The sequence below is a fragment of the Hylobates moloch genome, unplaced genomic scaffold, assembly GCF_009828535.3.
Source record: "Hylobates moloch isolate HMO894 unplaced genomic scaffold, HMol_V3 SCAFFOLD_12, whole genome shotgun sequence".
In the NCBI taxonomy this organism is placed as follows: Eukaryota; Metazoa; Chordata; class Mammalia; order Primates; family Hylobatidae; genus Hylobates; species Hylobates moloch.
In genome coordinates, this window is record NW_026652287.1 from 49,544,453 (window position 1) to 49,570,803 (window position 26,351).

Genomic DNA, 26,351 nt, shown 5'->3' on the forward strand with positions numbered 1-26,351 from the left:
CTTCCATGACACCCCCCGATTGTGATTCGGGGCGCCATTGGTCTGCGGGGCGCGGTGCTTGCCGGGAAATGTAGTCTCTTCTGCTCTGGCTCTGTTGCCCACGGCAGCCGCTCCCTCAGGCCTGAGTGTGGCGGCTGCCTCTACGAATGGATGGCGTGGGAGGAGGTCGGTAGGGCTGGTGGGGAGGTGACCTGGCTGGGCGTCCGGGCTTGCGAGGGGGATACGGGGAAATGGGGCCTTCTCCGGGGATGAGCTGGTTGGGCGGCTGCAGGATGGTCTCGCGCCTCATTTTACCTGTCTGGGGTCTATTGCAGCGTGGTCCTGCCAGGGTCGCTTCATAGCTGGGGAGAAGAGCAGGATGGTCTGAGGGGCGCCAGGGTTTTCAAATTTTGGTTTGTTGATTTGTAACAACTTTATTGAGCCTTCATTTACACACCATAGTGTTCGCCACTTTTAAGCTGATTACTCCGTTATTGTTAGTAAATCTACAAAGCTGTGAAGCCGTCGCCACCACCCAGCTCATCCAGCTTTAGAACTTTGCGTCAGGCCGGGTGCGGTGACTCACGCCTGGAGTCCTAGCACTTTGGGAGGCAGAGGCGGGAGGATCACCTGAGGCCAGGAGATCCAGACCAGCCTGGGCAACATGGCGAGACCTCATCTCTAAAAAAGATAAAAATGAAAAATTAGCCAGGTGTAGTGGCACGTGCCTGTAGTCCCAGCTACTGGGGATGTTGAGGCAGGAGGGAGGATCGCTTGTATCCAGGAGGTCAAGGCTGCTGTGAGCTGTGATCATGCCACTGCACTCCGGCTAATTTTTTGTATTTTTAGTAGAGATGGGGTTTCACCGTGTTTGCCGCGCTGGTCTCGAACTTCTGACCTCACGTAATCTGCCAGCCTTGGCCTCCCAAAGTGCTGGGATTATAGGGGTGAGTCACAGCACCGGCCCGATCTGCTTTCTGAGTTTATTGGTTTGCCTTTTCTTGACAGGTCTTACAAATAAAATGATAGGGTGTGTGGAGTTTAGTGTCTGGCCAATTTCTTTCTTTTTTTTTTTTTTTAGACAGATTCTCGCTCTGTTACTTAGGCTGGAGTGCAATGGTGCGATCTCGGCTCACTGCAAACTCCGCCTCCCGGGTTCAAGCAATTCTCCTGTCTCAGCGTCCTGAGTAGCTAGGATTACAGGCGCACGCCACCACGCCCCGCTAATTTTTGTATTTTTAGTAGAGACGGGGTTTCACCATGTGGGTCAGGCTGGTCTCCATCTCCTGACCTCGTGATCCGTCCGCCTCGGCCTCCCAAAGTGCTGGGATTACAGGCGTGAGCCACCATGCCCGGATTGGCTACCTTCCCTTAGCATGATGTATTTGAGATTCCTGCATGGTGTTATATTAGTATTTGTTTTTTAAATTGCTGAACAGTATTCCACTGTATGGATGGACCATGGTTTGTAATCCATTCACTAATTAATGGATAGTTACATTGTTTCCCCGTTTAGACTACTAGGAGTAATAAGTATTATGGGGCCAGGTGTGATGATGTGGGATTGTAATCTCAGCACTTTGGGAGGCTGAGGCTGTGGATCTCTAGAATCCAGGAATTTGAGAACAGCCTGGGCAACACAGTGAGACCTTGTCTCTACAAAAAGTTAGCTAGGCATGGCAACGTGTGTCTGTAGTCCCAGCTACCCAGGAAGCGGAGGTGGGAGGATCACGTGACCCCGGGAGGTCGAGGCTGTAGTGAGCCATGATAACACCACTGCACTCCAGCCTGGGCAACAGAGTGAGAGCCTGTCTCAAAACAAAACGAAACTATTACAAACATTTGCATACATTTTCATTTTTCTTGGGCCACATGGGAGTGGAATTCCTGGATCATATGGTAACTCTATGTCTAACCTTTTGAGGAACCTACTGTTTTCCACATTGAGGGCTGCATCATTTTACAATTCCCCCAACAACATATGAGGGTTCCAATTTCTTTCTTTATTTATTTTTTTTAGAGACAGGGTCTTGCCCTATCATCCAGGCTGGAGTCCAGTGGCACGATCATAGCTCACTGCAGCCTCAAACTCCTGGGCTCAAGCAATCCTCCCACCTCAGCCTTCCGAGTAACTGGGACTACAGGTGTGTGCCACCACACCCAGCTAATTTTTTCATTTTTTGTAGAGATGGGGTCTCCCTATGTTGCTCAGGCTGGTCTCCAACTCATGGGTTCAAGCAATCCTCCCATCCTGGCCTCCCAAAGTGCTGGGATTACAGGTGTGAGCCACTGTGGGCTTCAATCTGTTCACTTCCTCACTGACACTTGTTATGTGTATTTTTGATTATAGCCATGCTAGGGGATGTGAAGTAGTAGCTCCTCATGGTTTTTTTCTTTTCTTTCTTTTTTTTTTTTTTTTGGAGATGGAGTCTCACTGTTTCGCCCAGGCCAGAGTGCAGTGGCGCTATCTCGGTTCACTGCAAGCTCCACCTCCTGGGTTCACGCCATTCTCCTGCCTCAGCCTCCCGAGTAGCTGGGACTACAGGCGCCCGCCACTGCGCCTGGCTAATTTTATGTGTTTGTAGTAGAGATGGGGTTTCACCATGTTACCCAGGATGGTCTCGATCTCCTGACCTCATGATCTGCCTGCCTTGGCCTCCCAAAGTGCTGGAATTACAGGCGTGAGCCACCACGCCCAGCCTTTTTTTTTTTTTTTTTTTTTTTTGAGATGGAGTCTCCCTCTGTCGCCAGGCCGGAGTGCAGTGGTGTGATCTCGGTTCACTGCAACCTCCACCTCCTGGGTTCAAGCGATTCTCCTGCCTCAGCCTCCCAAGTAGCTGGGATTACAGGCGTGTGCCACCATGCCCAGCTAATTTTTGTATTTTTAGTAGAGATGGGGTTTCACCATGTTGGGCAGGCTGGTCTCAAACTCCTGACCTCAAGTGAACCGCCTGCCTCGGCCTCCCAAAGTGCTAGGATTAGAGGTGTGAGCCACCACGCCTAGTCTGTTACTGGCATTTAAATGTTACTGAGCACTTTTTCATGTCCCACACAGAATATATAGGAATCCTATGAGGGTAGTAATTGTTATTTTTACAGATGAGCAGGCTGACACAGAGTGGTTAAGTAACTTGCCCAGGGTCACACAGACCAGGAAGTCTGCATTATTTCTGCCAGGCATGTTTTTCTGTTCTCTGACCCCTGTGGTCAGTCCTGTGCTGGGCACTCCTAGTACAGGGTAATTAAGATAGGAACAAGCAAACAAGTTTATTAGGGAAACAGATTGTTAAATAGGAATCATAATTCATTCTTGTATAGAATCTTTTTTTTTTCTTTTTTTTTTTTTGAGACGGAGTTTTACTGTGTCACCCAGGCTGGAGTGCAGTGGCACAATCTCGGCTCACTGCAAGCTCCGCCTCCCGGGTTCACACCATTCTCCTGCCTCAGCCTCCAGAGTAGCTGGGACTACAGGCGCCCGCCACCGCGCCTAGCTAATTTTTTTGTATTTTTAGTAGAGACGGGGTTTCACTGTGGTCTCGATCTCCTGACCTCGTGATCCACCCGCCTCGGCCTCCCAAAGTGCTGGGATTACAGGCATGAGCCACCGCGCCCGGCCTGTAGTTTTTTATCTTTTAAAGTCTTTGTAATCTTCGGAAGCCTTTGTAAGTCTTGCAGTGGGTTGTTCATACTCTTTCAGGGGTATATGGGAACTCTGAGAATATGATGAAAGCTCTGATATTTCTACCCAGAAAAATATACACATATGGTAAAGATTTGCTGGGCTGCTGGGGAGCCGTGCCTGTCCATAGCCCCCCTCTTTCCCAGGGTAGTGGTTCTCCTTTTTTTTTTTTTTGAGACAGAGTCTCGCTCTGTTGTCCAGGCTGGAGTGCAGTGGTGTGATCTCGGCTCACTGCAATCTCTACCTCCTGGGTTCAAGCGATTCTCCTGCCTCAGCTTTCTGAGTAGCTGGGACCACAGGTGCATGCCACCAGGCCCGGCAAATTTTTGTATTTTTAGTAGAGACGGGGTTTCACCATGTTGATCAGACTGGTCTTGAACTTATGACCTCGTGATCCACCCACCTCGGCCTCCCAAAGTGCTAGGATTACAGGCATGAGCCACTGCACCCGGCGCTTGGCTAATTTTTGTATTTTTAGTAGAGATGGGGCTTTGCCTTGTTGGCCAGGCTGGTCTCGAACCCCTGGGCTCAGGTGATCTGCTTGCCTTGGCCTCCTAAAGTGCTGGCATTACAGGTGTGAGCCACTGAGCCCAGCCATGGATAATGGTTCTTACACTAAGTGAAATCTGATTTTCTGGGGGCTCGTTAAATACAGGGATACCTCGATTTTCACACTTCATCTTATTGCTCTTTCAGGTAATTTGTCTTTTCTTTTTTCTTTTTTTTTTTTTTTTTTTTTTTTTAGACAGGATTTCACTCTGTAGCCCAGGCTGGAGTGCAGTGGTAGGCATGGTGGTTTGCGCCTGTAGTCCCAGCTACACAGGAGGCTGGGGCAGGAGGATCACTTGAGCCTGAGAGGTTGTGCACCACCACGCCCAGCTAATTTTTGTATTTGTAGTAGAGAGGGGGTTTCACCATGTTTGCCAGGATGGTCTCGATCTCTTGACCTCGTGATCCACCTGCCTCGGCCTCCCAAAGTGCTGGGATTACAGGTGTGAGCCACCGCACCCAGCCTGGTCATTTTCATTGTCATCCTTGGGCTTGAAGGGAAGACTGTGGCTGGGTTGCAAAAGACAGTGTGAGCTTTAGCCAAGTAGGAGCCATTGAATGCTCAATACAAACAGCAGGTACTCTTATGCAGAATTGCTCCTCTTCCTCCACAGAATGGCTTCTGCAAGGAAAGCCAGCCGTCCCATGCGTGATGTTTTTGGTGACTTCAGTGATATTTCCTTGGAAGATTCAACAATGGAAGAAATCAGAAACTTCCAGATCAGTAGAAATCTTACCAAAATAGCACCTGGTCATAGCAGATTTCTAAAAAGAAACCGAACTCTAGATGAGAAACACTTACTCCTGAAAGAGAACCCTGTGCTGGGGAGTGGACCCAGGCTTGCCTCATGTAGACCGCCCACCACTGCCTCCAGGATCCGAGCCAATGCCGCACTCACGAAGCTGGCCCAGCTGGAAACCCGGATCATGAATCGGAAGCTGCAGAGGAATTTGTCTGACACGGAATCTGACTCAATGACCACCGATGCCAGTCTTCCAAAGAGAGCTGACAGAATCCTCTCCGGGGGTGCACTCGAACTTGCGTCCCAGAACACAGACAAAACTTCCCAGAGTCAAGCCCGTGAATTTCCTGTCGCCGAAAATAATGCACAGAACGCGAAGGTCAGTAGATTTCTAAAGAAGAAACAAGTACTTGTTGAAAACATATCCCTTGAAGCACCTGTTGGGAAAGAGAGGACTTCGCAAACCCCCAAGCAGAAAGAACCTGCTAGAACATTTGACTCTCCAGACAGTGACGAAGAAGAAATGAAAGTATTGCTAGGAAGCTTGATGGACTCTTCTAGAGAAGAAAACACGAATCAAGGCTCCAGCAGCGCTAACGTCGGCGAGGAAGAAGAAAGAAAACTATTTTCGGTAAGATTTTTTTTTTTGGTAAATTTATTTTTATTTATCTAATTTAATTTTTTTTTTTTTTTGCGACAGTTTCGCTCTTGTTGCCCAGGCTGGAGTGCAATGGCATGATCTCTGCTCACTGCAACCTCCGCCTCCTAGGTTCAAGCGATTCTCCTGCCTCAGCCTCCCGAGTAGCTGGAATTACAGGCATGCGCCAACACGCCTGGCTAATTTTGTGTGTTTAGTAGAGATGGGGTTTCTCCATGTTAGTCAGTCTGGTGTTGAACTTCTGACCTCAGGTGATCTGCCCGCCTTGGCCTTCCAAAGTGCTGGGATCACAGGTATGAGCCACCATCCCTGGCCGGTGACTGGCTAATTTTTTTTTTTTTTTTTTTTTTTTCTTTTTGAGACCAATTTTTGCTCTTGTTGCCCAGGCTAGGGTGCAGTGGCGTGATCTCAGCTGCAGTGGCGTGATCTCAGCTCACCTCAACCTCCACCTCCCGGGTTCAATTGATTCTCCTACCTCAGCCTTCCTGAGTAGCTGGGATTACAGGCATGCGCCACCATGCCCGGCTAATTTTGTATTTTTAGTAGAGACGGGGTTTCTCCATGTTGATCAGGCTCGTCTCCAACTCCTGACCTCGGGTGATCTGCCTACCTCAGCCTCCCAAAGTGCTGTGATTACAGGCATGAGCCAGCGTGCCTGGCCTATTTGTGAAGTATTTTCTTCTTTCTTTCTTTTCTTTTCTTTTTTTTTTTTTTTTCTGAGATGGAGTCTCGCTCTGTCGCCAGGCTGGAGTGCAGTGGCCTGATCTCGGCTCACTGCAACTTCTGCCTCCTGGGTTCAAGCAGTTCTTCTGCCTCAGCCTCCCGAGTAGCTGGGATTACAGGCGCCTACCGCCACGCCCAGCTAATTTTTGTATTTTTAGTAGAGACGGGGTTTCACCCTGTTGGCCATGATGGTCTTCATCTCTTGACCTCATGATCTGCCCGCCTTGGCCTCCCATAGTGCTGGGATTACAGGCATGAGCCACCACGCCCAGCCTTGTGGAATATTTTCTACTCCCAACATTATCTTATCTAAATATTGTACTATGACTTTCAGAAATGAAGAGAGAAAGGGGATGCAGTAGGTGAAAAATGTGATCCCTGCGGTCTTGGTCTCATGCTCCCCACTAATTGCACTATCTGTTGAACCATAAAAACTTATGTATCAGCCAGGTATGGTGGCTGACACTTGTAATCCCAGGGTTTTGGGAAGCTTAGGTGGGTAGATTGGTTCAGCTGTGGTCAAGGCCAGTCTGGGCAACATGGCAAAACCCATTCCTACCAAAAAAAAAAAAAAAAAAAAAAAAAGCCTGGGCACGGTGGCTCACGCCTGTAATCCCAGCACTTTGGGAGTCCGAGGCGGGCGGATCATGAGGTCAGGAGATTGAGACCATCCTGGCTAACACGCTGAAACCCCATCTCTACTAAAAATACAAAAAATAAAATAAAATTAGCCAGGCGTGGTGGCGGGCGCCTGTAGTCCCTGCTACTCAGGAGGCTGAGGCAGAAGAATGGCGTGAACCCAGGAGGCGGAGGTTGCAGTGAGCCGACATCACGCCACTGCACTCCAGTCTGGGCAACAGAGCGAGACTCCATCTCAGAAAAAAAAAAATTAGCCAGGTGTGGTGGCACATGCTTGTAGTCCTAGCTGCTTGGGAGGCTGAGGTGAGAGGATTGCTTGAGCCCAGGATGTGGAGGCTGCAGTGAACTATGATTGAGCCACTGCTCTCCAGCCTGGGCAACAGAGTGAGACCCTGTCTCACAAAAAAAAAAAAAAAACTTAGTTGTCATAAGTTTGTTAATTTCAAGTGTTTTATATCAGGTCCCATCTCAACCGAGAGCATTTACTGTACCCAGTGTGGAACTCTCCAGCGCAAAGCCTTCTCAGACATCACACCTGCCAACCTCCCTGGCAGCAGACAGAACCCTTCACAGCACTCGTTCAAGAGCAGACTCCCCACAGAGTCATGTTTCTGGTGACACCGCCTCCCAGACGCCATCAGTTTCCATCACAGGCGCCTTTTCAAAATCAGTGTCTTTAAAGATGGGGCACCTCAAGCTTGCATCCTGCCCTGGAAGGAGTGAGGCTGAGCCTGTGGATGAGCCAGTCTCAGAAGGTGCTGATGACAGCCTCGACGGTAATCCCAGTCCCGGTGCAAAGCCAGTACTTTGGGCAGGAAGGGTGCGGCCACCTTTAGAGTCCCCGATGCATTGGTCACGGGGCATTGCCACAGACAGGGAATTTTGAGTCACATCACACACTCAGCTTTCTAACTTTCTTGTCTGGTTGAGGGGCCAAGTCAGATTTTTGTGCTATCTTTATTTATTTATTTAATTCCGAGACAGGGTCTTGTTCTGTCGCGCAGGCTGGAGTGTAGTGGGCATGATCAGGGTTCACTACAGCCTCGACCTCCCAGGCTCAAGCAATCCGCCTGCCTCAGCCTCCTGACCAGCTGGGACCACAAGTGTGTGCCACCACACCAGGCTAATTTTTGTACTCTTTGTGGAGACCAGGTTTCGCCATGTTGTCCAGGCTGATCTTGAACTCCTGGCCTCAGGTGATCTGCCTGCCTTGGCCTCCCAAAGTGCTGGAATTACAAGTGTGAGCCACCACACCTGGCTTACCAACTCATCTCTTGAGTCAATTTAAACCTGTTGGAAGCTGTTGGAGGCTAGGCCTGGTGGCTCACGCCTGCAATTCCAGTGCTTTGGAAAGCTTAGGCAGGAGGAGTTTGAGACCAGCCTGGGCAACATGGTGAAACCCTGTCTTTACAAAAAATACAAAAATTAACTGGGTGTGGTTGTGCGCACCTGTAGTCCCAGCTACTCGGGGGGCTGAGGCAGGAGGATCGTTTGAGCCTGAGAATTGGAGCCTGCCTGGGAATTGGAGGCTGCGGTGAGCTATGAACACACCACTGCGCTCCAGCCTGGGTGACAGAGCAAGACTCCATCTCTAAAAAAAAATTTTTTTGAAACCCAAAAACCTGTTGGAGCACCAGAATCTCCACAGAGAACCCCACACTCCTGGGTCCCGGTACACACTTGGTTCAGGCACTGGCCTCCGTCCTAAGGTTCTGCGGTGCCTTTGACTTGCTGCACTATTTCTTTTTTTTTAGAATTCTTTTTTTCAGAACTCACAGTCTATTAACTTGCTGTAAATGACAGCATAGGATGCTTTGGGGCCATGTCTCAGGTCTGCCCCTGCTCTGCAGTCTTCCCCGTTTCCCCCAGCTGGCTGGGTGCCCTGCCACCTCCCACCCCTGACACCACACACGTACTTCTCAGCACCTTCCAACAGTGCACTCTGATCAGCTGCTAATCTGTCTAGACCAGGGGCTAGCAGGCCTGTCTTCTGTCTTTTTTTTTTTTTTTTTTGAGATGGAGTCTTGCTCTGTCACCCAGGCTGGAGTACAGCAGTGCGATCTCAGCTCACTGTAATCTTCGCCTCCCAGGTTCAAGCAATGCTCCTGTCTCAGCCTCCCGAGTAGCTGGGACTACAGGTGCGTGCCACCACACCCGGCTAATTTTTTGTATTTTTACTTGGTCAGGCTGACTTGAATCCTGACCTCATGACTGCCTTCTCAGGTCCAAATCTGATTACAGGATGACCATTGCACCTGGCCCTGTCTTTTGTCTACATATATTTTTTTTTTTTAATTTTTATTTTATTTTATTATTATTTTGAGACGGACCCCTTTGCCCAGGCTGGATGGCCGTCGGCTCACTGCAACTCACCTCCGGTTCACCCATTCTTGCCCCCATCTCTGATACTGACTACACACCCCCCACCACCCTGGCTAAGACGGGGTTTCACTGCGGTCTCGATCTCCTGACCTCGTGATCCGCCCGCCTCGGCCTCCCAAAGTGCTGGGATTACAAGTGTGAGCCACTGCGCCCGGCCAGTCTGTTTTTTTTTTGACAGAGTTTTGCTCTTGTTGCCCAGGCTGGAGTGCAATGGCATGGTCTTGGCTCACTGCAACCTCCGCCTCCCAGATTCAAGCAGTTCTCCTGCCTCAGCCTCCTGAGTAGCTGGGATTATAGGCGCCCGCCACCACGCCCAGCTAATTTTTCTATTTTTAGTAGAGACAGGATTTCAGCATGTTGGCCAGGCTGGTTTTCAACTCCTGACCTCAGGTGATCCACCCGTCTTGACCTCCCAAAGTGCTGGGATTACAGGCGTGAGCCACTGCGCCCAGCCTGTCTTCTGTCTTTATAAAGCTTTCTCAGAAGACAGCCACGCTCCTTCCTTTACACATTGTCTAGGGCTGCTTTCACACTATGCCAGCGGAGCTGAGTAGTCACGACAGACAGTCTGTCCCCAAAAGCTGGAAATTTCCCAGCTAGCCTTTTATTTTTTATCATTATTATTATTATTTATTATGATTATTATTTTTGAGATGGAGGCTTGCTCTGTCACCCAGGCTGGAGTGCAGTGGCGTGATCTTGGCTCACTGCAACCTCCGACTCCGGTTTCAAGCGATTCTCCTGCCTCAGCCTCCCGAGTGGCTGGGACTACAGTCACATGCCACCACACTTGGCTAATTTTTGTATTTTTAATAGAGACTGGGTTTCACCATGTTGGCCAGGCTGGTGTTGAACTCCTGGCCTCAGTTGATCCGCCCATCTCGGCCTCCCAAAGTGCTGGGATTACAGGTGTGAGCCACTGCGCCCGATGATTATTATTATTTTTTAGAGACAGGGTCTCTCTATGCTCCAGACTGGAGTGCAGTGGTGTGATCATAGTTCACTGCAGCTTTGAACTCCTGGTCTCAAGAGATTTTCTGGCCTCAGCTTCCTGAGCAGCTGGGGCTATAGGTGCACATCACCATGCCAGGCTAATGTTTTAATTTTTTTGTAGAGATGGGGTCTCACTGTGTTGCCCAGGCTGGTCTCAAACTCCTGGGCTCAAGCGATCCTCCTGCCTCAGCCTCCCAAAGTGCTGGGATTATAGGTGTGAACCACTGCCTTGCCTTGTCCTATAGAGAAAAGGTGTGTGGACCCCTGGGTTGGTTTTCTGAGGACAGGGACTGCATGTCTTCATATCTTTTTTTTTTTTTCTTTTGAGACGGAGTCTCGCTCTGTCACCCAGGCTGGAGTGCAGTGGCGCGATCTCGGCTCACTGCAAGCTCTGCCTCCCGGATTCACGCCATTCTCCTGCCTCAGCCTCTCCGAGTAGCTGGGACTACAGGCGCCCGCCACCACGCCCGGCTAATTTTTTGTATTTTTAGTAGAGACGGGGTTTCACCGTGGTCTCGATCTCCTGACCTCGTGATCTGCCCGCCTCGGCCTCCCAAAGTGCTGGGATTACAAGCGTGAGCCACCGCGCCCGGCCTTTTTTTTCTTTTTAAGTCGGAGTCTCACTCTGTCGCCCAGGCTAGAGTACAGTGGTGCGATCTCAGCTCACAGCAAGCTCTGCCTCCTGGGTTCACGCCATTCTCCTGCCTAAGTCTCCTGAGTAGCTGGGACTACAGGCGCCCGCCACCACGCCCAGCTAATTTTTTGTATTTTTAGTAGAGACGGGGTTTCATCCTGTTAGCCAGGATGGTCTCGATCTCCTGACCTTGTGATCCGCCCACCTTGGCCTCCCAAAGTGTTGGGATTACAGGTGTGAGCCACCACGCCCGGCCATGTCTTCATATCTTTCTAAACATTTATGGGAGATTAGGCTGGCCACAGTGGCTCACACCTGTAATCCCAGCACTTTGGGAGGCCGAGGCAGGCGAATCACTTGAGGCCAGGAATTCGAGACCAGCCTGGCCAAATGGTGAAATCTTGTCTGTACTAAAAATAGAAAAATTAGGCGGGTGAGGTGTCAGGCACCTGTAATCCCAGCTACTCAGGAGGCTGAGGTGAGAGAATCACTTGAACTTGGGAGGCGGAGTTTGTGGTGAGCCAAGATCGTGCCACTGCACTCCAGCCTGGGTGACAGAGTGAGACTCTATCTTAAAAAAAAAAAGAAAAGAAAAAAGAAATTTGGAAGATTTAAAAAAAATTATGGAGTAAATAAAGGAGTAAATGTAAATGCTATACTAATTTTTTAATTACAGAGTTTAGAATAAATATTTTATCACTTGATGATCTGGCTCCAGTTGTCAGCGAGAACTCCGATTTGGAACAGGAAGTAAGTACAACAAAGTCATTTTTCATTGTCGATTGTTTTTGGCTTAAACATTTTTTTTTAATTTTTAAAAAATTTAAAAATTGAGGCAGGGTCTCACTATGTTGCCCAGGCCGTCCTCAAACTGGGCTCAAGCAATCCTCCCGATTCAGCCTCCCAAAGTGCTGGGATTACAGGTGTGAGCGACCATGCCTGGCCCAATGTCGATTCTTATGTGGAAAAGCAAGTAATGTTTCATTTAGGTCTATAGTTTTCAACTCTTCTCCCCAGGGGACATTGGCAATGTCTGGTGACATTTTGGCTGTCATGACTAGGGGGTGGGTGACAGGTGCCACTGGCATTGTGAGTGGGTGGAGGCCAGGAACACTGCTCCGTATTGTGTAATGCACCGGTGGCCCCCAGCTGCAAAGAATGTTGTGGCCCCTGATGTCAAGAGTGCAGTAGGTGAGAGACCCTGATTTAGGTGCTAACAGGATGAAGCTACCTTGGTTAGGTGGTGATTAAACACATCCCACGTAAGCCACCCGTGACAACATCTGCACGGAGGCAGCACTTCACCAGCTGTATCCAGTCACACTCTGTTGTGATTTTTGTCCTGGTGGCCACTGGCACTGTCAGATACATGTGTTGGTGATACACAGTGATGACATTTTATTTTTATTTTAAAATATTTATTATTTTTATTTTATTATTTTTTTTTATTTTAAACTTTTTTTTTTTGAGAGAAGTCTCGCTGTTATCCCCCAGGTTTGAGTACAATGGCTCGATCTCGGCTCACTGCAACCTCCACCTCCCAGGTTCAAACGATTCTCCTGCCTCTGCCTCCCAAGTAGCTGGAATTAAGTCCCCTGCCACGATGCCTAGCTAATTTTTGTATATTTTAGCAGAGACGGGGTTTCACCATGTTGGCCAGGCTGGTTTCCAACTCCTGACTGCAAGTGATCCACCCGCCTCGGCCTCCCAAAGTGCTGGGATTACAGGCATGAGCCACTGCATCCAGCCTATTATTATTATTATTATTATTATTTTGAGACAGAGTCTCACTCTGTTGCCCAGGCTGGAGTGCAGTGGCGCGATCTCAGCTCACTGCAAGCTCTGCCTCCCGGGTTCACACCATTCCCCTGCCTCAGCCTCCTGAGTAGCTGGGACTATAGGCGCCTACCACCAGGCCCGGATAATTTTTTTTGTATTTTTAGTAGAGACGGGGTTTCACCGTGTTAGCCAGGATGGTCTCGATCTCCTGACCTCATGATCCGCCCGCCTCAGCCTCCCAGAGTGCTGGGATTACAGGCATGAGCCACCACACCGGGCCTTATTATTATTTTTTTGAGACAGAATCTCGCTTTGTCGCCCGGGCTGGGACTACAGTGGCACAATCTCAGCTCAGTGCAACCTCCACCTCCTGGGTTCAAGCAATTCTTGTGCCTCAACCTCCTGAGTAGCTGGGATTACAGGCACCCACCACCCTACCCCACTAATTTTTGTATTTTTAGTAGAGATGGTTTCACCATGTTGGCCAGGCTGGTCTCAAACTCCTGAGCTCAGATGATTCACCCACCTCGGCCTCCCGAAGTGCTGGGATTACAGGCATGCGCCACCATGCCTGGCCCAATGTATCTATTTTTGAGACAGGTCTCACTCCGTCACTCAGGCTGGAATGCAGTTGGGGGATCATGGCTCACTTCATCCTCGATGTCTTAGGCTCAAGCAATCCTCCTGCCCAGCCTCCTGAGTAGCTGAGACTACAGGTGTGCACCCATGCCCGGCTAATTTTGTATTTTTGGTAGAGACGGGGTTTCTCCATGTTGGTCAGGCTGGTTTCAAACTCCCAACCTCAGGTGATCTGCCCGCCTTGGCCTCCCAAAGTGCAGGGATTACAGGCATGAGCCACTGTGCCTGGCTGAAACTTAATTTTTTAATTATTTTTTTTTCTTATAGAGGTAAGGTCTTGCTCTGTTGCCCAGGCAGGTCTTGAACTCCTGAGCTCAAAGGATCCTACCGCCTCAACCACCTAAAGTCCTTAAGTCCATGATGAAATGTTAAATGCCATCCATGTGCCACCTAAGCATGCGTCACACCATCAGGGTTCCTGCAGCCCCGTGGACATGCCGTGCTGAAGACGCCACAGTTCTGTTTAGAATACTCTGTGCCCACATCTGATGAGGACCTGGTGTATCCCCTTGCCTGCAGGAGTGCCGGAGGTCCCCAGCTCCTAGGAGTGCAGTGTTCCTAGCATGTTGATATTTCCAAAACACTTCCCAGCCACCTCTGCCATTCTTCATTTTAGGAGGAAAGTGCTCAGAGAGAAAAAACAGCTGGCAAAATCTTCAGAGCCCAGGCATCCACTGGGCAGGATGCCCCAAGGCAGGCCCAGGCGAGGAGCTGGGCATCACAGGGAAAGGCTGCCTCTGCAGAGGGGGATAAGAGCGAGGTCTCGGAGCATCTCGGTGCCAGCTCGGCTTCTGCCATTCAGCAGGACAGCACTTCCGGCATGCAGCCACCATCTGAAGCTCCCATGGTGAACACAGTCAGCTCAGCTTACTCGGAGGATTTTGAAAACTCTCCAAGTCTGACAGCATCCGAGCCAACCACCCGTGCCAAGGAGTCTCTTGACAGAACACTGGACGCTCTGTCTGAATCCTCTTCAAGTGTGAAGACAGACCTTCGACAAACAGCCGAGTCTAGGAAAAAGTCGGGCAGGCACGTGACAAGAGTGCTTGTGAAGGACACAGCTGTGCAGACGCCGGATCCTGCCTTCACCTACGAGTGGACCAAGGGTAAGCCTTGGGGCCCGCGGGGGCCGGGGCCGCCGGGACAGGAGCTCAGTGTGTGGTTTACAGCATCCTGGGAGACACGTGGGAGAGCTCAGTTTCCCAAGATCTGGGCTCTTGTTATTAATCACCAAGAGTTGGCCATGCACGGTGGCTCACGCCCGTAATCCCAGCACTTTGGGAGGCCGAGGCGGGAGGATCACTTGAGGTCAGGAGTTCAAGACCAGTCTGGCCAACACAGAGAAACCCCATCTCTACTAAAAATACAAAAATTAGCTGGCTGTGGTGGTGTGTTCCTGTAATCCCAGCTACTCAGGAAGCTGAGGCATGAGAAGAACCCAGGAGGCGGAGGTTGCATTGAGCTGAGATGATGCCCCTGCACTCCAGCCTGGGTGACAGAATGACACTCTGTCTCAAAAAAAAAAAAAAAAAAAAATCACACAGGGACCTTGGCTCACCATTTCCTCTTCCATGGACGAGGGGCAGCTGCCCTGGTGTGTCCCGATGTCTTCCTAGCCCTGAAGCATTCAGAAGGGTCAGAACCAAGGACTAGGGTAGCAGCTCCCACAGGATGATTCTGTCACGGGGGGACTCCAGCAAGGTCTAGAGACATTATTAGTTGTCACAACTCGGGGTGGGAAATGCTATCGGCATCTGCTGGGTGGAGGCCAGGGGTGCTATTCCACACCCCGCAGTGCACAGGATGCCTTTGTCCTGGAGAACAAACACCCTGGGTGACTTTCCAGATATTTCTCTCTCTCTCATGCTGTTTTTAGAGATGGGGTCTTGCTCTGTTACCCAAGCTGGAGTGTAGTGACCCAGTCACAGGTCATTGCAGCCTCAACTTCCCCAGGCTCAGGTGATCCTCCTACCTCAGCCTCCCAAGTAGTTAGGATTACAAGCATGCGCCCCCCTGCGTGGCTAATTTTTATATTTTTTGTAGAGACAGGGTCTTGCCATATTGCCCAGGCTGGTCTCAAACTCCTGGGCTCAAGCAATCTGTCAGCCTCAGCCTCCCAAAGTGTTGGGATTACAGGCATGAGCCACTGCACCCGGCCCTGTATCTTTTTTTTTTTTGAGATGGAGTCTCGCTTTCTTGCCCAGGCTGCAGTGCAGTGGTGCAATCTTGGCTTACTGCAACCTCCGCCTCCCGGGTTCAAGCGATTCTCCTGCCTCAGCCTCCTGAATAGCTGGGATTACAGGTATGTGCCACCACACCCAGCTAATTTTTGTATTTTTAGTAGAGATGGGGTTTTACCATGCTGACCAGGCTGGTCTCGAATTCCTGACCTCGTGATCTGCCTGCCTCGACCTCTCAAAGTGCTGGGATTACAGGTGTGAGCCACCACGCCTGGACCCCTGTATCATTTTAGAATGTTTTTTGTAGAGACAGGGTCTCCCTATGTTCCCCAGCCTGGTCTTGAATGCCTGGGCTCAAGTGATCCTTCCACCTGCCCATGTTGACTCCCCAAAGTGCTGGGACTACAGGCATGAGCCACCATGCCTGGCCTTCGGGTATTTCTCTCATTCCCAGCTTCAGTCTTGGCTCTTGCTGGTGGAAAGGCCCCATTCTTTTAAACATTCCCATGTTATTATTTTATTTTATTTTATTTTATTTTATTTTATTTTATTTTATTTTTTATTTTATTTTATTTTATTTTATTTTATTTTATTTTATTTTATTTTATGAGATGGGGTCTCGCTCTGTTGCCCAGGCTGGAGTGCAGTGGTGCAATCTCAGCCCACTGCCTCCTCCACCTCCCAGGTTTCAGCGATTCGCCCACCTCAGCCTCTCCAGTAGCTGGGACTAGAGGCACCTGGCTAATAAACATTCCCTTTTAATCTCTCTTTTCTCATCCATATGGCTCTTGACAAGGTAGACTGGATGTGAAAAATGATGTAATTCCCAGCCTGGCCAGTGTGGTGGAACCCCGTCTCTACTAAAAATACAAAAATTAACCTGGTGTGGTGGCGCGCATCTGTAGTCCCAGCTACTCGGGAGGCCGAGGCACAAGAATCACTTGAAACCAGGAGGTGGAGGTTGCAGTGAGCTGAGATCGTGCCATAGCACTCCAGCCTGGGCGACAGAGTGAGACTCCGTCTCAAAAAAAAAAAGAAAAGAAAAGCAATGTAATTCTCACTGGATCTATTTGTTTTGATCTGGGGGCTTAACCTAACATCAGTCTGACTGGCCCCCCCGAGGAGAGGGGTGACTGGTGTCTGTTTCTCAGGAAGGAAAGTCAATCACATTGACTGAGTAAAATCACCTTGGGGGTGTTAAATGGTATTTTCAACCTGGGATCTGGGCTCAGAATTGTTGTGTCTGTCTGCATTTCTGTCCATATTTTTGGCAATTTAGGGATGCTTTCATGAAACACTGGCAAGGCTGTTTTCCTAGACTAGGCCTGACAGGGAAAGGAGAGAGAAAAAACAGCAGCCATGAACACGCTGGCCTCAGAGCCCAGGGAACACGCAACATCCCGAGGTCAACAGTGACCCTTAGAAGAAAGGCTGGGAAAGCACATCCTCCACTGCTCTCAACTCCAGCCACCGTGAGCCGGAGCCACCACTGCACTCAGCTAGGATGCCTGTGCCTTGAGCCAAGAAAACCCAGCAGAAAAATGGAGGCAGCCTTGGGAAATACTTGAAAGGGGAAGAGGGTAAAAAAAGCAAAGAAGGGCCAGGTGCGGTGGCTCACACCTGTGATCCCAGCACTTTCGGAGGCTGAGGCAGGAGGATTGCTTGAGCCCAGGAGTTCAAGACCAGCCTGGGCAACATAGGGAGACGCTGTCTCTACAAAAAATTTTAAAAATTAGCCAGGCGGGGTGGCACACCTGTAGTCTACTTAGGAGACAGATGGGAGGATTACATGAGCCCGGGAGGCTGTAGTGTGAGCTGTGATCATGCTGCTGCACTCCAGACTGGGCAATAGAGCAAGACCCTGTCTCAAACCAAAAAAAAAAAAAAAAAATGCAAGAGTGGCGATCACCTTCAGAAAGAGGAAAGAACAAGGTCATGTAGTTTATTCCAGGGTTGTATCTGTGGACCCGAAAGTCATTTCTCTGTGTCCTGCCTGCTTACCCCTCTCTTCGTCCCTGAGATAGTGGCCGGCATGGCAGCCATGGGGCCTGCCCTGGGAGGCGCCTATGTGGACCCGACACCCATCGCCAATCGTGTTATCAGCGCGGATGCAATAGAAGGTAACAGCCCGGCTCGGGATCCTTCCTGTCACATTTTTCAGGACTCATTTCACTTGCAGATTCACACCCACTCTGGAGGTGTGGCCCCCCTTGCATGCTGCTTCCAGGGGTCCCTTGGACGGGGATTACTGCAGCCACGGGCACCTGCCATGAGGAGAGAAAAGGTGTGGATGCCCTTGAACCTTCTGTCTCTTGCAAAGGGACAGCAATGTTACACAAAACAAGAGGGTGAAGAGTGACGCTTATGTGCCCTGCACCCCAACAAGGCCACTTTTTTTGTTTGTTTGTTTTGCGACGGGGTTTTGCTCTTGTTGCCCAGGCTGGAGTGCAGTGGCGTGATCTCCACTCACTGCGACCTCTGCCTCCTGGGTTCAAGCGATTCTCCTGCCTCAGCCTCCCGAGTAGCTGGGATTACAGGCATGTGCCACCATGCCCGGCTAATTTTTGTATTTTTAGTAGAGACAGGGTTTCTCCATGTTGGCCAGGCTGGTCTCGAACTCCTGACCTCAAATGATCTGCCCACCTCGGTCTCCCAAAGTTCTGGGATCACAGGCATGAGCCACCCTGCCTGGCACAAGGCCACTTTTGTTTTGTATGTTCCCCTTGGTGGCATTACATCAATAAGCCATAGTTTATTTCCCCTGAAGACATTTATTTGACTGATACTGAGTTGCACAGCCTGGGTAGACATGCCCCTTGCCTCCTGGGCTGAGTCTCTGTGGCCCTCAGAAAGGCTCCAGTCTAGCCTGAGGCATGAGGAAGGGGCCCCAACAGCCATCTTAGAGAGTTTGGTCTTTGCTGAGTCCAGCGGAGCCACTAAAGCCTTGTGATACACGTAGGGGTCCATCTGGTACTTACTATTTTTTTCCCTTTTCAATTTTTTATTTATTTATTTTTTTTGAGACGGAGTCTTGCTGTGTCACCCAGGCTGGAGTGCAGTGGCGTGATCTTGGCTCACTGCAACGTCTGCCTCCCGGGTTCAAGCAATTCTGCCTCAGCCTCCCAAGTAGCTGGGACTACAGGTGTCTGCCACTACACCTGGCTAATTTTTTTTTGTATTTTTAGTAGAGACGGGGTTTCACTATGTTGGCCAGGCTGGTCTCGAACTCCTGATCTCGTGATCCGCCTGTCTCGGCCTTTCAAAGTGCTAGGATTACAGGCGTGAGCCACTGTTGCTTAAACGCAGGAGTTCAAGGCTGCAGTGCGCTGTGATGGCACCACTGTACTCCAGCCTGGGTGGCAGAATCAGACCCTGTCTCTAGAAAAAAAAAAAAAAAGATTTCAGAGAGCAGCCTGGCACCTGAGCGGTGGGGGGGGCTGCAGAATTTGTGGGGCCCCAGCGAAGCCACTGAGTAACGCGGAGCTGGGGCAGCCCTGACCGCCTACAGCCCGGCCGTGCTGGCGCTCCATGATGTGCTGAAGCAGCAGCTGAGCCTGACGCAGCAGTTCATCCAGGCCAGCCGGCACCTGCACGCCTCCCTCCTGCGCTCCCTGGACACGGACTCCTTCCACTACCACACCCTGGAGGAAGCCAAAGAGGTGAGTGCAGCTCCCCACGGGCAGGGGCAGGGCGGTAGGGGAGCGGCAGCTCCCAGATGCCGGGCTGAGGGGATGTGGGCCGGGGTCTAGGCTCCAGCGCCCAGCCCAGGGCTGCAGAGATGCATTGGGGCCATCACCTTCTCTCCCTGTGGAGGGAGCCTCATTTCCTGCCACCCTGTGGCAAGAGCTGGTACAGGGTGGGGTGCTGAGCTCCCGCACCTTGTAGCCAGCCCCACCTGGGCTGTGTGACCTACTGTTCGTGGCACTGTTTTCTGCCATGGGAGGGGTCCTGTCCCTTTCCCTGAGCCTCCTGAGACATCCCCGAGATGGGGCCAGAGGCGGCCCAGCTGTTCTCCTCAGCAATCACCCTCACCTCTTTTTTTACCCTCTAAGAATTTTTATCTGATTACCAGCCGGGTGCGGTGGCTCACGCCTGGTACTTTGGGAGGCTGTGATGGGCGGGATCACTTGAGGTCAGGTGTTTGAGACTAGCCCGGCCAACGTGGTGAAGCCCCGTCTCTACTAAAAATACAAAAATTAGCCAGGTGTGGTGACGGGTGCCTGTAGTCCCAGCTACTCAGGAGGCTGAGGCAGGAGAGTCGCTTGAACCTGGGAGGTGGAGGTTGTAGTGAGCCGAGATCGTGCCACTGCACTCCAGTTCGGGTGACAGAGCAAGACTCCGTCTCAAAAAAACGATCTGATTACCAAAAATTACGTGGCTGTTTTTGAAAATCTTGTTACAGAGATGTGTAACCTGCAAGTTCTCCTTAATTTCAGAGGTAACTATTACCAGGTTGATAATAATATACTCGTTCAGACTTTTGTATGAACCATAGTATGCGTATTTCTTTTTCTTTTTTTATTTTTTTGATGGAGTTTTGCTCTTGTTGCCCAGGCTGGAATGCAGTGGTGTGATCTCGGCTCACTGCAACCTTTGCCTCCCGGGATCAAGCAATTCTCCTGCCTCAGCCTCTCAAGTAGCTGGGATTACAGGCGCCTGCCACCATGCCCAGCTAATTTTTGGGATTACAGGTGCGAGCCACCATGCCTGGCCATGTATTTCTTTCTTTTTTTTTTTTTTTGAGACAGAGTCTCGCTCTGTCACCCAGGCTGGAGTTCAGTGGCGCAATCTCGGCTCACTGCAAGCTCCGCCTCCCGGGTTCACGCCATTCTCCTGCCTCAGCCTCTCCGAGTAGCTGGGACTACAGGCGCCCGCCACCACGCCCGGCTAATTTTTTATATTTTTTAGTAGAGACAGGGTTTCACCGTGGTCTCGATCTCCTGACCTCGTGATTCGCCCGCCTCAGCCTCCCAAAGTGCTGGGATTACAAGCGTGAGCCACCGCGCCCGGCCCATGTATTTCTATATAGAAATGGCGTTATACTATATGCAGTCCTTTATGGTGATCTATTTATAAACTTTTTTTTTTTTTTGAGACTGAGTTTCGCTCTTGTTGCCCAGGCTGGAATGCAATGGTGCGATCTCAGCTCACTGCAACCTCCGCCTCCCGGGTTCAAGTGATTCTCCTACCTCACCTTCCTGAGTAGCTGGGATTACAGGTGCGCACCACCACACCCAGCTAATTTTTCATATTTTTAGTAGAGACGGGGTTTCTCCATTTCGGTCAGGCTGGTCTTGAACTCCCGACCACAGGTGATCCACCCACCTCGGCCTCCCAAAGTGCTGGGATTATAGGCGTGAGCCACCGCCCCCTGCTTTAAACATTTTACGTAACAAATTTTTCAATGTTTATTTCTAAAAAGTGATGTTAAAGACCAGGTGTGGTGGCTCACTCCTGTAATCCCAGCACTTTGGGAAGCTGAGGCAGGGTGGGTCGCTTTAGCCCAGGAGTTCATGACCAGCCTGGGCAACATAGCAAGACTCCATCTCTACAAAAAATACAAAAAAAACTAGCCTAGCATAGTGGTGTGTGCCTGTAGTCCCAGCTCTCTGGGAGGCTGAGGTAGGAGGATCACTTGAGCTGGGGAGGTTGAGGCTGTAGTGAGGGACAAAGCAGGACTCTGTCTCAAACAAACAACCATAATACGATAATACACAAACCAAATTTACTAAGTATCAAGGAATATCCAGTGTTGAGATTTCTGTTTGTCTGATTTAAAGTTGTGTTTTGTTCCGATTTTGTAATCTGGATCCAAAGTCCATACTACCCGATGTGTCCTTTGAGCCTCTTAATCTAGAGCAGCAACCGGTTCTCAACGCTGAGCGGTTGGGGATCCCCTGGAAGCCCCGTGAAAGCGATGCTAGGCCCGCAAGCAGGCGGGGCAGGTCTGGGGCTGGGCGTTTCTCCCACATGCCCCGGGACGCTGCTTTGGAACTGTGCCCTCTTGAGTCCCCTGCACGCCAGGCCTCTCGTTTCCTTGTGGTTTATCTGCTGAAGAGGGCAGGTTGTGAGTCCCACGGGTCTCTACAATCTCAACTTTGCTCATTGCACCGCTCTGGGGGCTTTGAACTCGTGCCTCTGTTGGGCGTCCATCAACCCATCCGATGCAGGCAGAAGCCATCTGACTGTGCCACCTGGCTGCAGCCCACCATAGCTCCCAGCTCTCTGCTCCAGGCGCTTCTCCCTGATCTCAGCCACTCCAAGGGCACTCACAGGCACCCCTCCCTTTCTCTGTCAGGGCTCACCCCTCGCGGGGCTGACCTGGATGTCCCTCTACCCTCAGTGTTCCCACAGCCCCGTGTGCCAACCTGTCACACACATCCTGTGGTTTTATGCTTGTCAGTCACCCCGACAGGAGCCTGCTGGGGACAGGTGCCGGCTCCACTCCCTCCTCCAGCACCGTCTCAAGAGTGTACTGAGGTGACGATGGTGATGGTGTGGTCTGTCCTCTGCCTGACAGTACATTAGGTGCCACAGACCTGCCCCACTGACCATGGAGGACGCCCTGGAGGAGGTGAACAAGGAGCTGTGAGCACCAGCAGGTGGAGCTTGACGTGACATCTAACAAAAGGTATCCCATCCTGTGTACTCAATGTGCACAACACAGGCACACAAACACAGAGCTCATCAGTGTCCAAGTGTGACATTCATGGTGGGGGCAGGTGGTGCTGTGGTGATGGACACACACACACACACACACACACACACACACACACACACACGTCAGCATCCAGGTGTGACATTCCATGGTGGGCCAGGTGGTGCTGCGGTGAGGGCCCCAGACTCCTCTGAGCCAAATCCCAGCTCAGTGACAGCTCTCCCAGCAGCATGCCCAGCTCCGTGACACCACAGGCCAGTGGAAAGTTTCAGTGGAGCTGTCCTGACTCACAGCAGGACAGGGGCCACCAGCCTCTGCAGAGCAGCTCCACCCAGGCAGGTCCTGGCATCCCAGTGAGCCAGAGGGAGGCAGGGTGGATGGCAGAAGCCCTGCTCGAGGATAAGGATATGGGACCAGGTCAGCATGCTGGGGACGCCATGTGAGCCCCTGGACACAGCCTCTGACCCCAGGCTGCACAGCTCAAACCAGGACACGTGTCTCCTCACTCAGTCCATGCACACTTCTGACTTACACATGTGCGGGAGAAAGGTCTTTAAAAAAATGCTTTATTTGAAGGCAAAACAATGAAATCCACAAGAAATTACTAACAGCACGTGTTTACGTTTTATCCTGAATCATACATTTTAACAATTCACAGCTACAGGAAATCTAGAACAAAATCAAATATTCATCACGTGGGTTGAAAAGTTGGAAGATTTTGCATCTTATTGAAAAGAATTTTTCAAAAATGTTTCTGTACAAGTGAATGGCATTGCACCAGGCTGCCCATGGACACCAGGTATGGCCGATTCCCAACGGTCACCCACCAGCTTCTGGCAGGAGCAGCTCCCCTCCTGGCCTCCCCTCCCTTCGGGGGTGTGAAATGAAATGATGGAGCGGAAGGCGCTGGCTGGGGTCAGGCTCCATGCTCTGGATGGGACTGGGCCGTCGCACACGCCAGCTGGTGCAGGGTTCTTCCAAGTGCGAAACTCAAGCAGCGGACGCGACGGGCACAGACTCCGAGGGAGCGCTCGACCTGAAGTGTCTTAGGCTGGTTTCCTGTTAGAATATTGTTTCCCAGATAACAGCAAATGGCTACTACATTCCAGAAAAAAAATATCAACTTAAACAACTAAAATAACTGAACTAAGGGCCAGTACACCTTCGAAGAATTGGGTTTCAGAATCTCACTGGGCTTCCTCTCAGGTCAATATTCTTCTTTCTAGAACTAAACCAAGGAGAGTAAAAATGAAAACCCTGCTTCACTTTGCAAGTCAAGTCAAAGTTTTGTGTTTCTGGTTTTCAATCTGTGGGTAGTCATGGCACTGGGCCTCAGCTTTGTCCCTACACAGCCGAGGGGAAGCCGGGTCAGGGCTGGTGGGTGCCAGGAGCTGGAGGAAGGAGCTGGGGTGCTGGCTCTGGCCCAGGCCAATCCCTCCTGCACATGTTCCTGGAGCCTGAGAGGAGGCTTCAGTCTGACTTAGGGCAGATGCACATCCATCCCTTCATGGGTGAAGAATTTACTCGGGGTAGAGGGTCTTGTGTTTCTTGCTTTACTATAAGGGAAAACGAGCCTGGGGCCCTGGTGGCTGCAGCGCCTCTTGGTGTGGTTTGTGGGTGGCACCCGTGCCCTCCACGCCATGGAGCACGGCGTTCCCACTGGGCATGCGCTGGTCTTCCTTCTCTTCCTGTGGCTCTCCACAAGTGGAGATGGTGTCAGAACTGAGCTGTCACTGTGATCTTCCACTGCCAGTCAGCCAGGAAGGTCCCACAGCCGGCACCGCTGGCCACTGGCGCAGCTCCCGGCATGGGCGCCTACTTACACTCGTCCCTGGCCTTCATGCGGGCGATGAAGGAGTAGCTCTTGTTCCTGCGGTAGTTCTCATAGGGGTCGTCCAGGGCCACGCCCACGCCTTTATACTGGTCCCACTTATCTCGGACGTCCCCGCCCTTGATGGGGTCCTGGATCCCTTGCTCCTTCGCACCGAGGCCACCAGAGCCACTCCAGCCTGGAGACAGAGATGCAGTCACAACCACAACAAGACGGAGGCAGATGGGGGTGCACATGGGGGGCTGAATGTCCAGACAGGCAGTGTAGACATGGGAAATGGGTAGAGAGAACCCGCAGGCCGGCCCTGTCTAGAGGGTCTGGGCAGAGTCAGAACCGGCCTGACTCCATCCATCCCACATGCATTGAGGAAGAGAAAGCACTGGTGACTCCCGGGCCCAGCACGCGTGAGGACCCTTCCCGTGCCCTCCCCATTCCCTCGCCTTACCCATCTTCACCAGCATCTGATGGCCTTTGTTCTCTTCTCCGAGCCTTGAGTCAGGGATAGGAGGTGCCGAATTAGAACCCAGACCAGCAGAGGAACTAAAATCGAGACAAATTATTCTTTTAAGAAGTAACTGAGACATTTATTGGAATGACAGTGATGAGGGCCTCACAGCCACAGCTTGCATGCATGCTGTCGCCAGGTGACATTATATGCAGATTTTGCGTCTCTATCCGTTTATCCTGTCTCAGCTAGATAAGGGGGCTCCAGACGCTGGCCCCCACCCCATGCTCAGCACTGAGGGCAGGACACCTCGAACCCCGATGGTGGTTAGAAAGCAGACCCCAGCTACCGCCTCAGGCTTCGCCAAGTGACTATTGTGGTGAAGGGTGAGGGGTGCCACTGTCCCTGGGCTAATGCTGGCGGCCTCCTAACACAGTCTCCTAACCACCAATGTTTCCACATTCACAGCAAAGCACCGCAGCTTCCCAGCGTTACCAGCGCAGCACTTAAGACAGGATCTTACGGCGGGGTGGGGCTCCTGGACCGTGACCGGCGTCTTCTTCCTGGGGAGTATGACTTGGACCGGGACCGCGACTGGGACCGGGAGCGGCTTCTGGAGGAGCGCGACCTGCTCCGACTTCTGCAGGGAAGGGTGCCCAAGGGTCAGCAGCAGCCAGGCGTCGTGGGGAGGCCGCAGGAAGAGGCCTCAGGCACTGCCCTCCTGAGGCAGCCTCTGCCTACCTAGATCTGGAGCGGGAGTAGGAACGGGAGCAGGAGCGTGACCTTGACCTTGAGTACGAGCCTGAAGACTTGGAGGATCTTGAGTTGGAGCGGGAGGAAGAACGCCCTCGACTCTTGGATCTGCTCCGAGACCTCGAGGGTCCGCTGCGGGGAGAGGCCTGATGATCGGGTGCCCCAGTGGGTGGGCTGCACCCAGCCCACCCTGGCCCTCAGGTTCCTGGATGGCCCCAGATGCAGGGGCTCTGGCTGTGGATATGGCGCCATAGCCACAGCAATGGTATCAAGTTCCTAAATAGTGTGGCCAAGCCTGCTGCTGTGTGAATTCAGGCCTTGTGGAAAACACCGCCCCATAGGCACAGGCTGTGTGAGGGCGGACGTGATGAGCGTTATCTGGGGTCTGCTCCCACCCATCACAAGCTGTGGGGCCTGGCCGCCCGGCCACTGCAGACGTCTGCGCTTTTACCTGTTCCTCTTCTCCTGGCCTTTCCTCCGCCGGGCCCGCATTTTTGCTCGGAAGAACTCATAGAGGCCGTTCTGCTCCCAGCCTTCACTGTAAGACACGGCATTCCCTGTGTGACCACGTGACACCCACCCACAAGGAACTTGTGAAAAAGTCATCAGGAGTTAATCCACAGGACCTTGGAGAGTACATGGCCCTGTGGCTGTGGACTCCGAGCATGGGCGCAGTAGAGCTTGGTTCAGCATTCCCACAGGGCTGTCCTCCTGTAGCCCAGTGGCTCTAGTGTCCACGCCCTTGCCACCCTGCTGTTCCACTGAGGTGGTGGGGACCCATGGTCTGTGGAACTGGGGAACAGGAACACTGACTCATGGGTGCACAGGCCTGCAGCCCAGCATAGGAAGGAGGGGTGACCACTGGAAAGGGTAAGCTGAGGGCCCTGTGGCAGCCGGCTGCTTGAGACGTGCCGCCATGCCACACCTTCCCTAAGTTCTTCTGATGTGTCTCCATTAAAATGCTCTTCATTGAGGGCCACGTGTGTGCTGTGCCTGTGACACACACTTGTCACTCTGGGGCGGGGGGAGGGCAGTTCCTCCTGAGGGACAGCCACATTTTCTAGCCTGGGCAGAAGGTGTGGTTGCA

General features: G+C 51.5%; 2 protein-coding genes across 10 annotated transcripts in view; one reads left to right on the plus strand and one right to left on the minus strand.

Annotated features, from left to right (window-relative positions):
• On the plus strand, positions 1-26,239 carry CUNH19orf44 (chromosome unknown C19orf44 homolog). 8 transcript variants are annotated; one of them, XR_009208961.1, is made up of 10 exons: positions 1-165; positions 4,822-5,581; positions 7,431-7,746; positions 11,656-11,729; positions 14,014-14,503; positions 17,757-17,861; positions 19,070-19,236; positions 22,098-22,208; positions 22,894-23,034; positions 24,980-26,239. XR_009208961.1 is itself a non-coding variant. In XM_058425240.1 (9 exons), the coding sequence occupies exons 2-8, from the start codon at positions 4,823-4,825 to the stop codon at positions 22,167-22,169; spliced, it is 1,983 nt and encodes a 660-aa protein (XP_058281223.1). In that variant the 5' UTR covers positions 1-165; position 4,822; the 3' UTR covers positions 22,170-22,208; positions 24,980-26,239. The 8 variants fall into 8 exon arrangements, 7 of the variants coding, with proteins under 7 accessions (XP_058281223.1, XP_058281222.1, XP_058281224.1 ...); XM_058425240.1 differs by lacking the exon at positions 22,894-23,034; XM_058425239.1 differs by lacking the exon at positions 24,980-26,239 and having other exon boundaries at positions 22,894-23,513.
• CHERP (calcium homeostasis endoplasmic reticulum protein) overlaps positions 22,784-26,351 on the minus strand; it is a 24,107-nt gene continuing 20,539 nt past the window's right edge. For both annotated transcript variants that reach the window (XM_032170039.2, XM_032170038.2), the window contains exons 13-17: positions 25,716-25,802; positions 25,253-25,396; positions 25,035-25,151; positions 24,512-24,606; positions 22,784-24,244 (exon numbers count right to left, since the gene is read on the minus strand). In XM_032170039.2, coding sequence (XP_032025930.1) covers positions 24,051-24,244; positions 24,512-24,606; positions 25,035-25,151; positions 25,253-25,396; positions 25,716-25,802 — 637 coding nt within the window. In that variant the 3' untranslated portion in view covers positions 22,784-24,050. The remainder of the gene's footprint in view (positions 24,245-24,511; positions 24,607-25,034; positions 25,152-25,252; positions 25,397-25,715; positions 25,803-26,351) is intronic.

Bases quoted from the DNA above. Each gene is read 5' to 3' on its own strand.
- CUNH19orf44 (XM_058425238.1), top strand. From the start codon at position 4,823: ATGGCTTCTGCAAGGAAAGCCAGCCGTCCCATGCGTGATGTTTTTGGT. The intron at 7,747-11,655 runs GTAATCCCAGTC...TTTTAATTACAG, and splicing joins TGCTGATGACAGCCTCGACG to AGTTTAGAATAAATATTTTA. The intron at 17,862-19,069 runs GTGTGGATGCCC...GAGCTGGGGCAG, and splicing joins CTGCCATGAGGAGAGAAAAG to CCCTGACCGCCTACAGCCCG.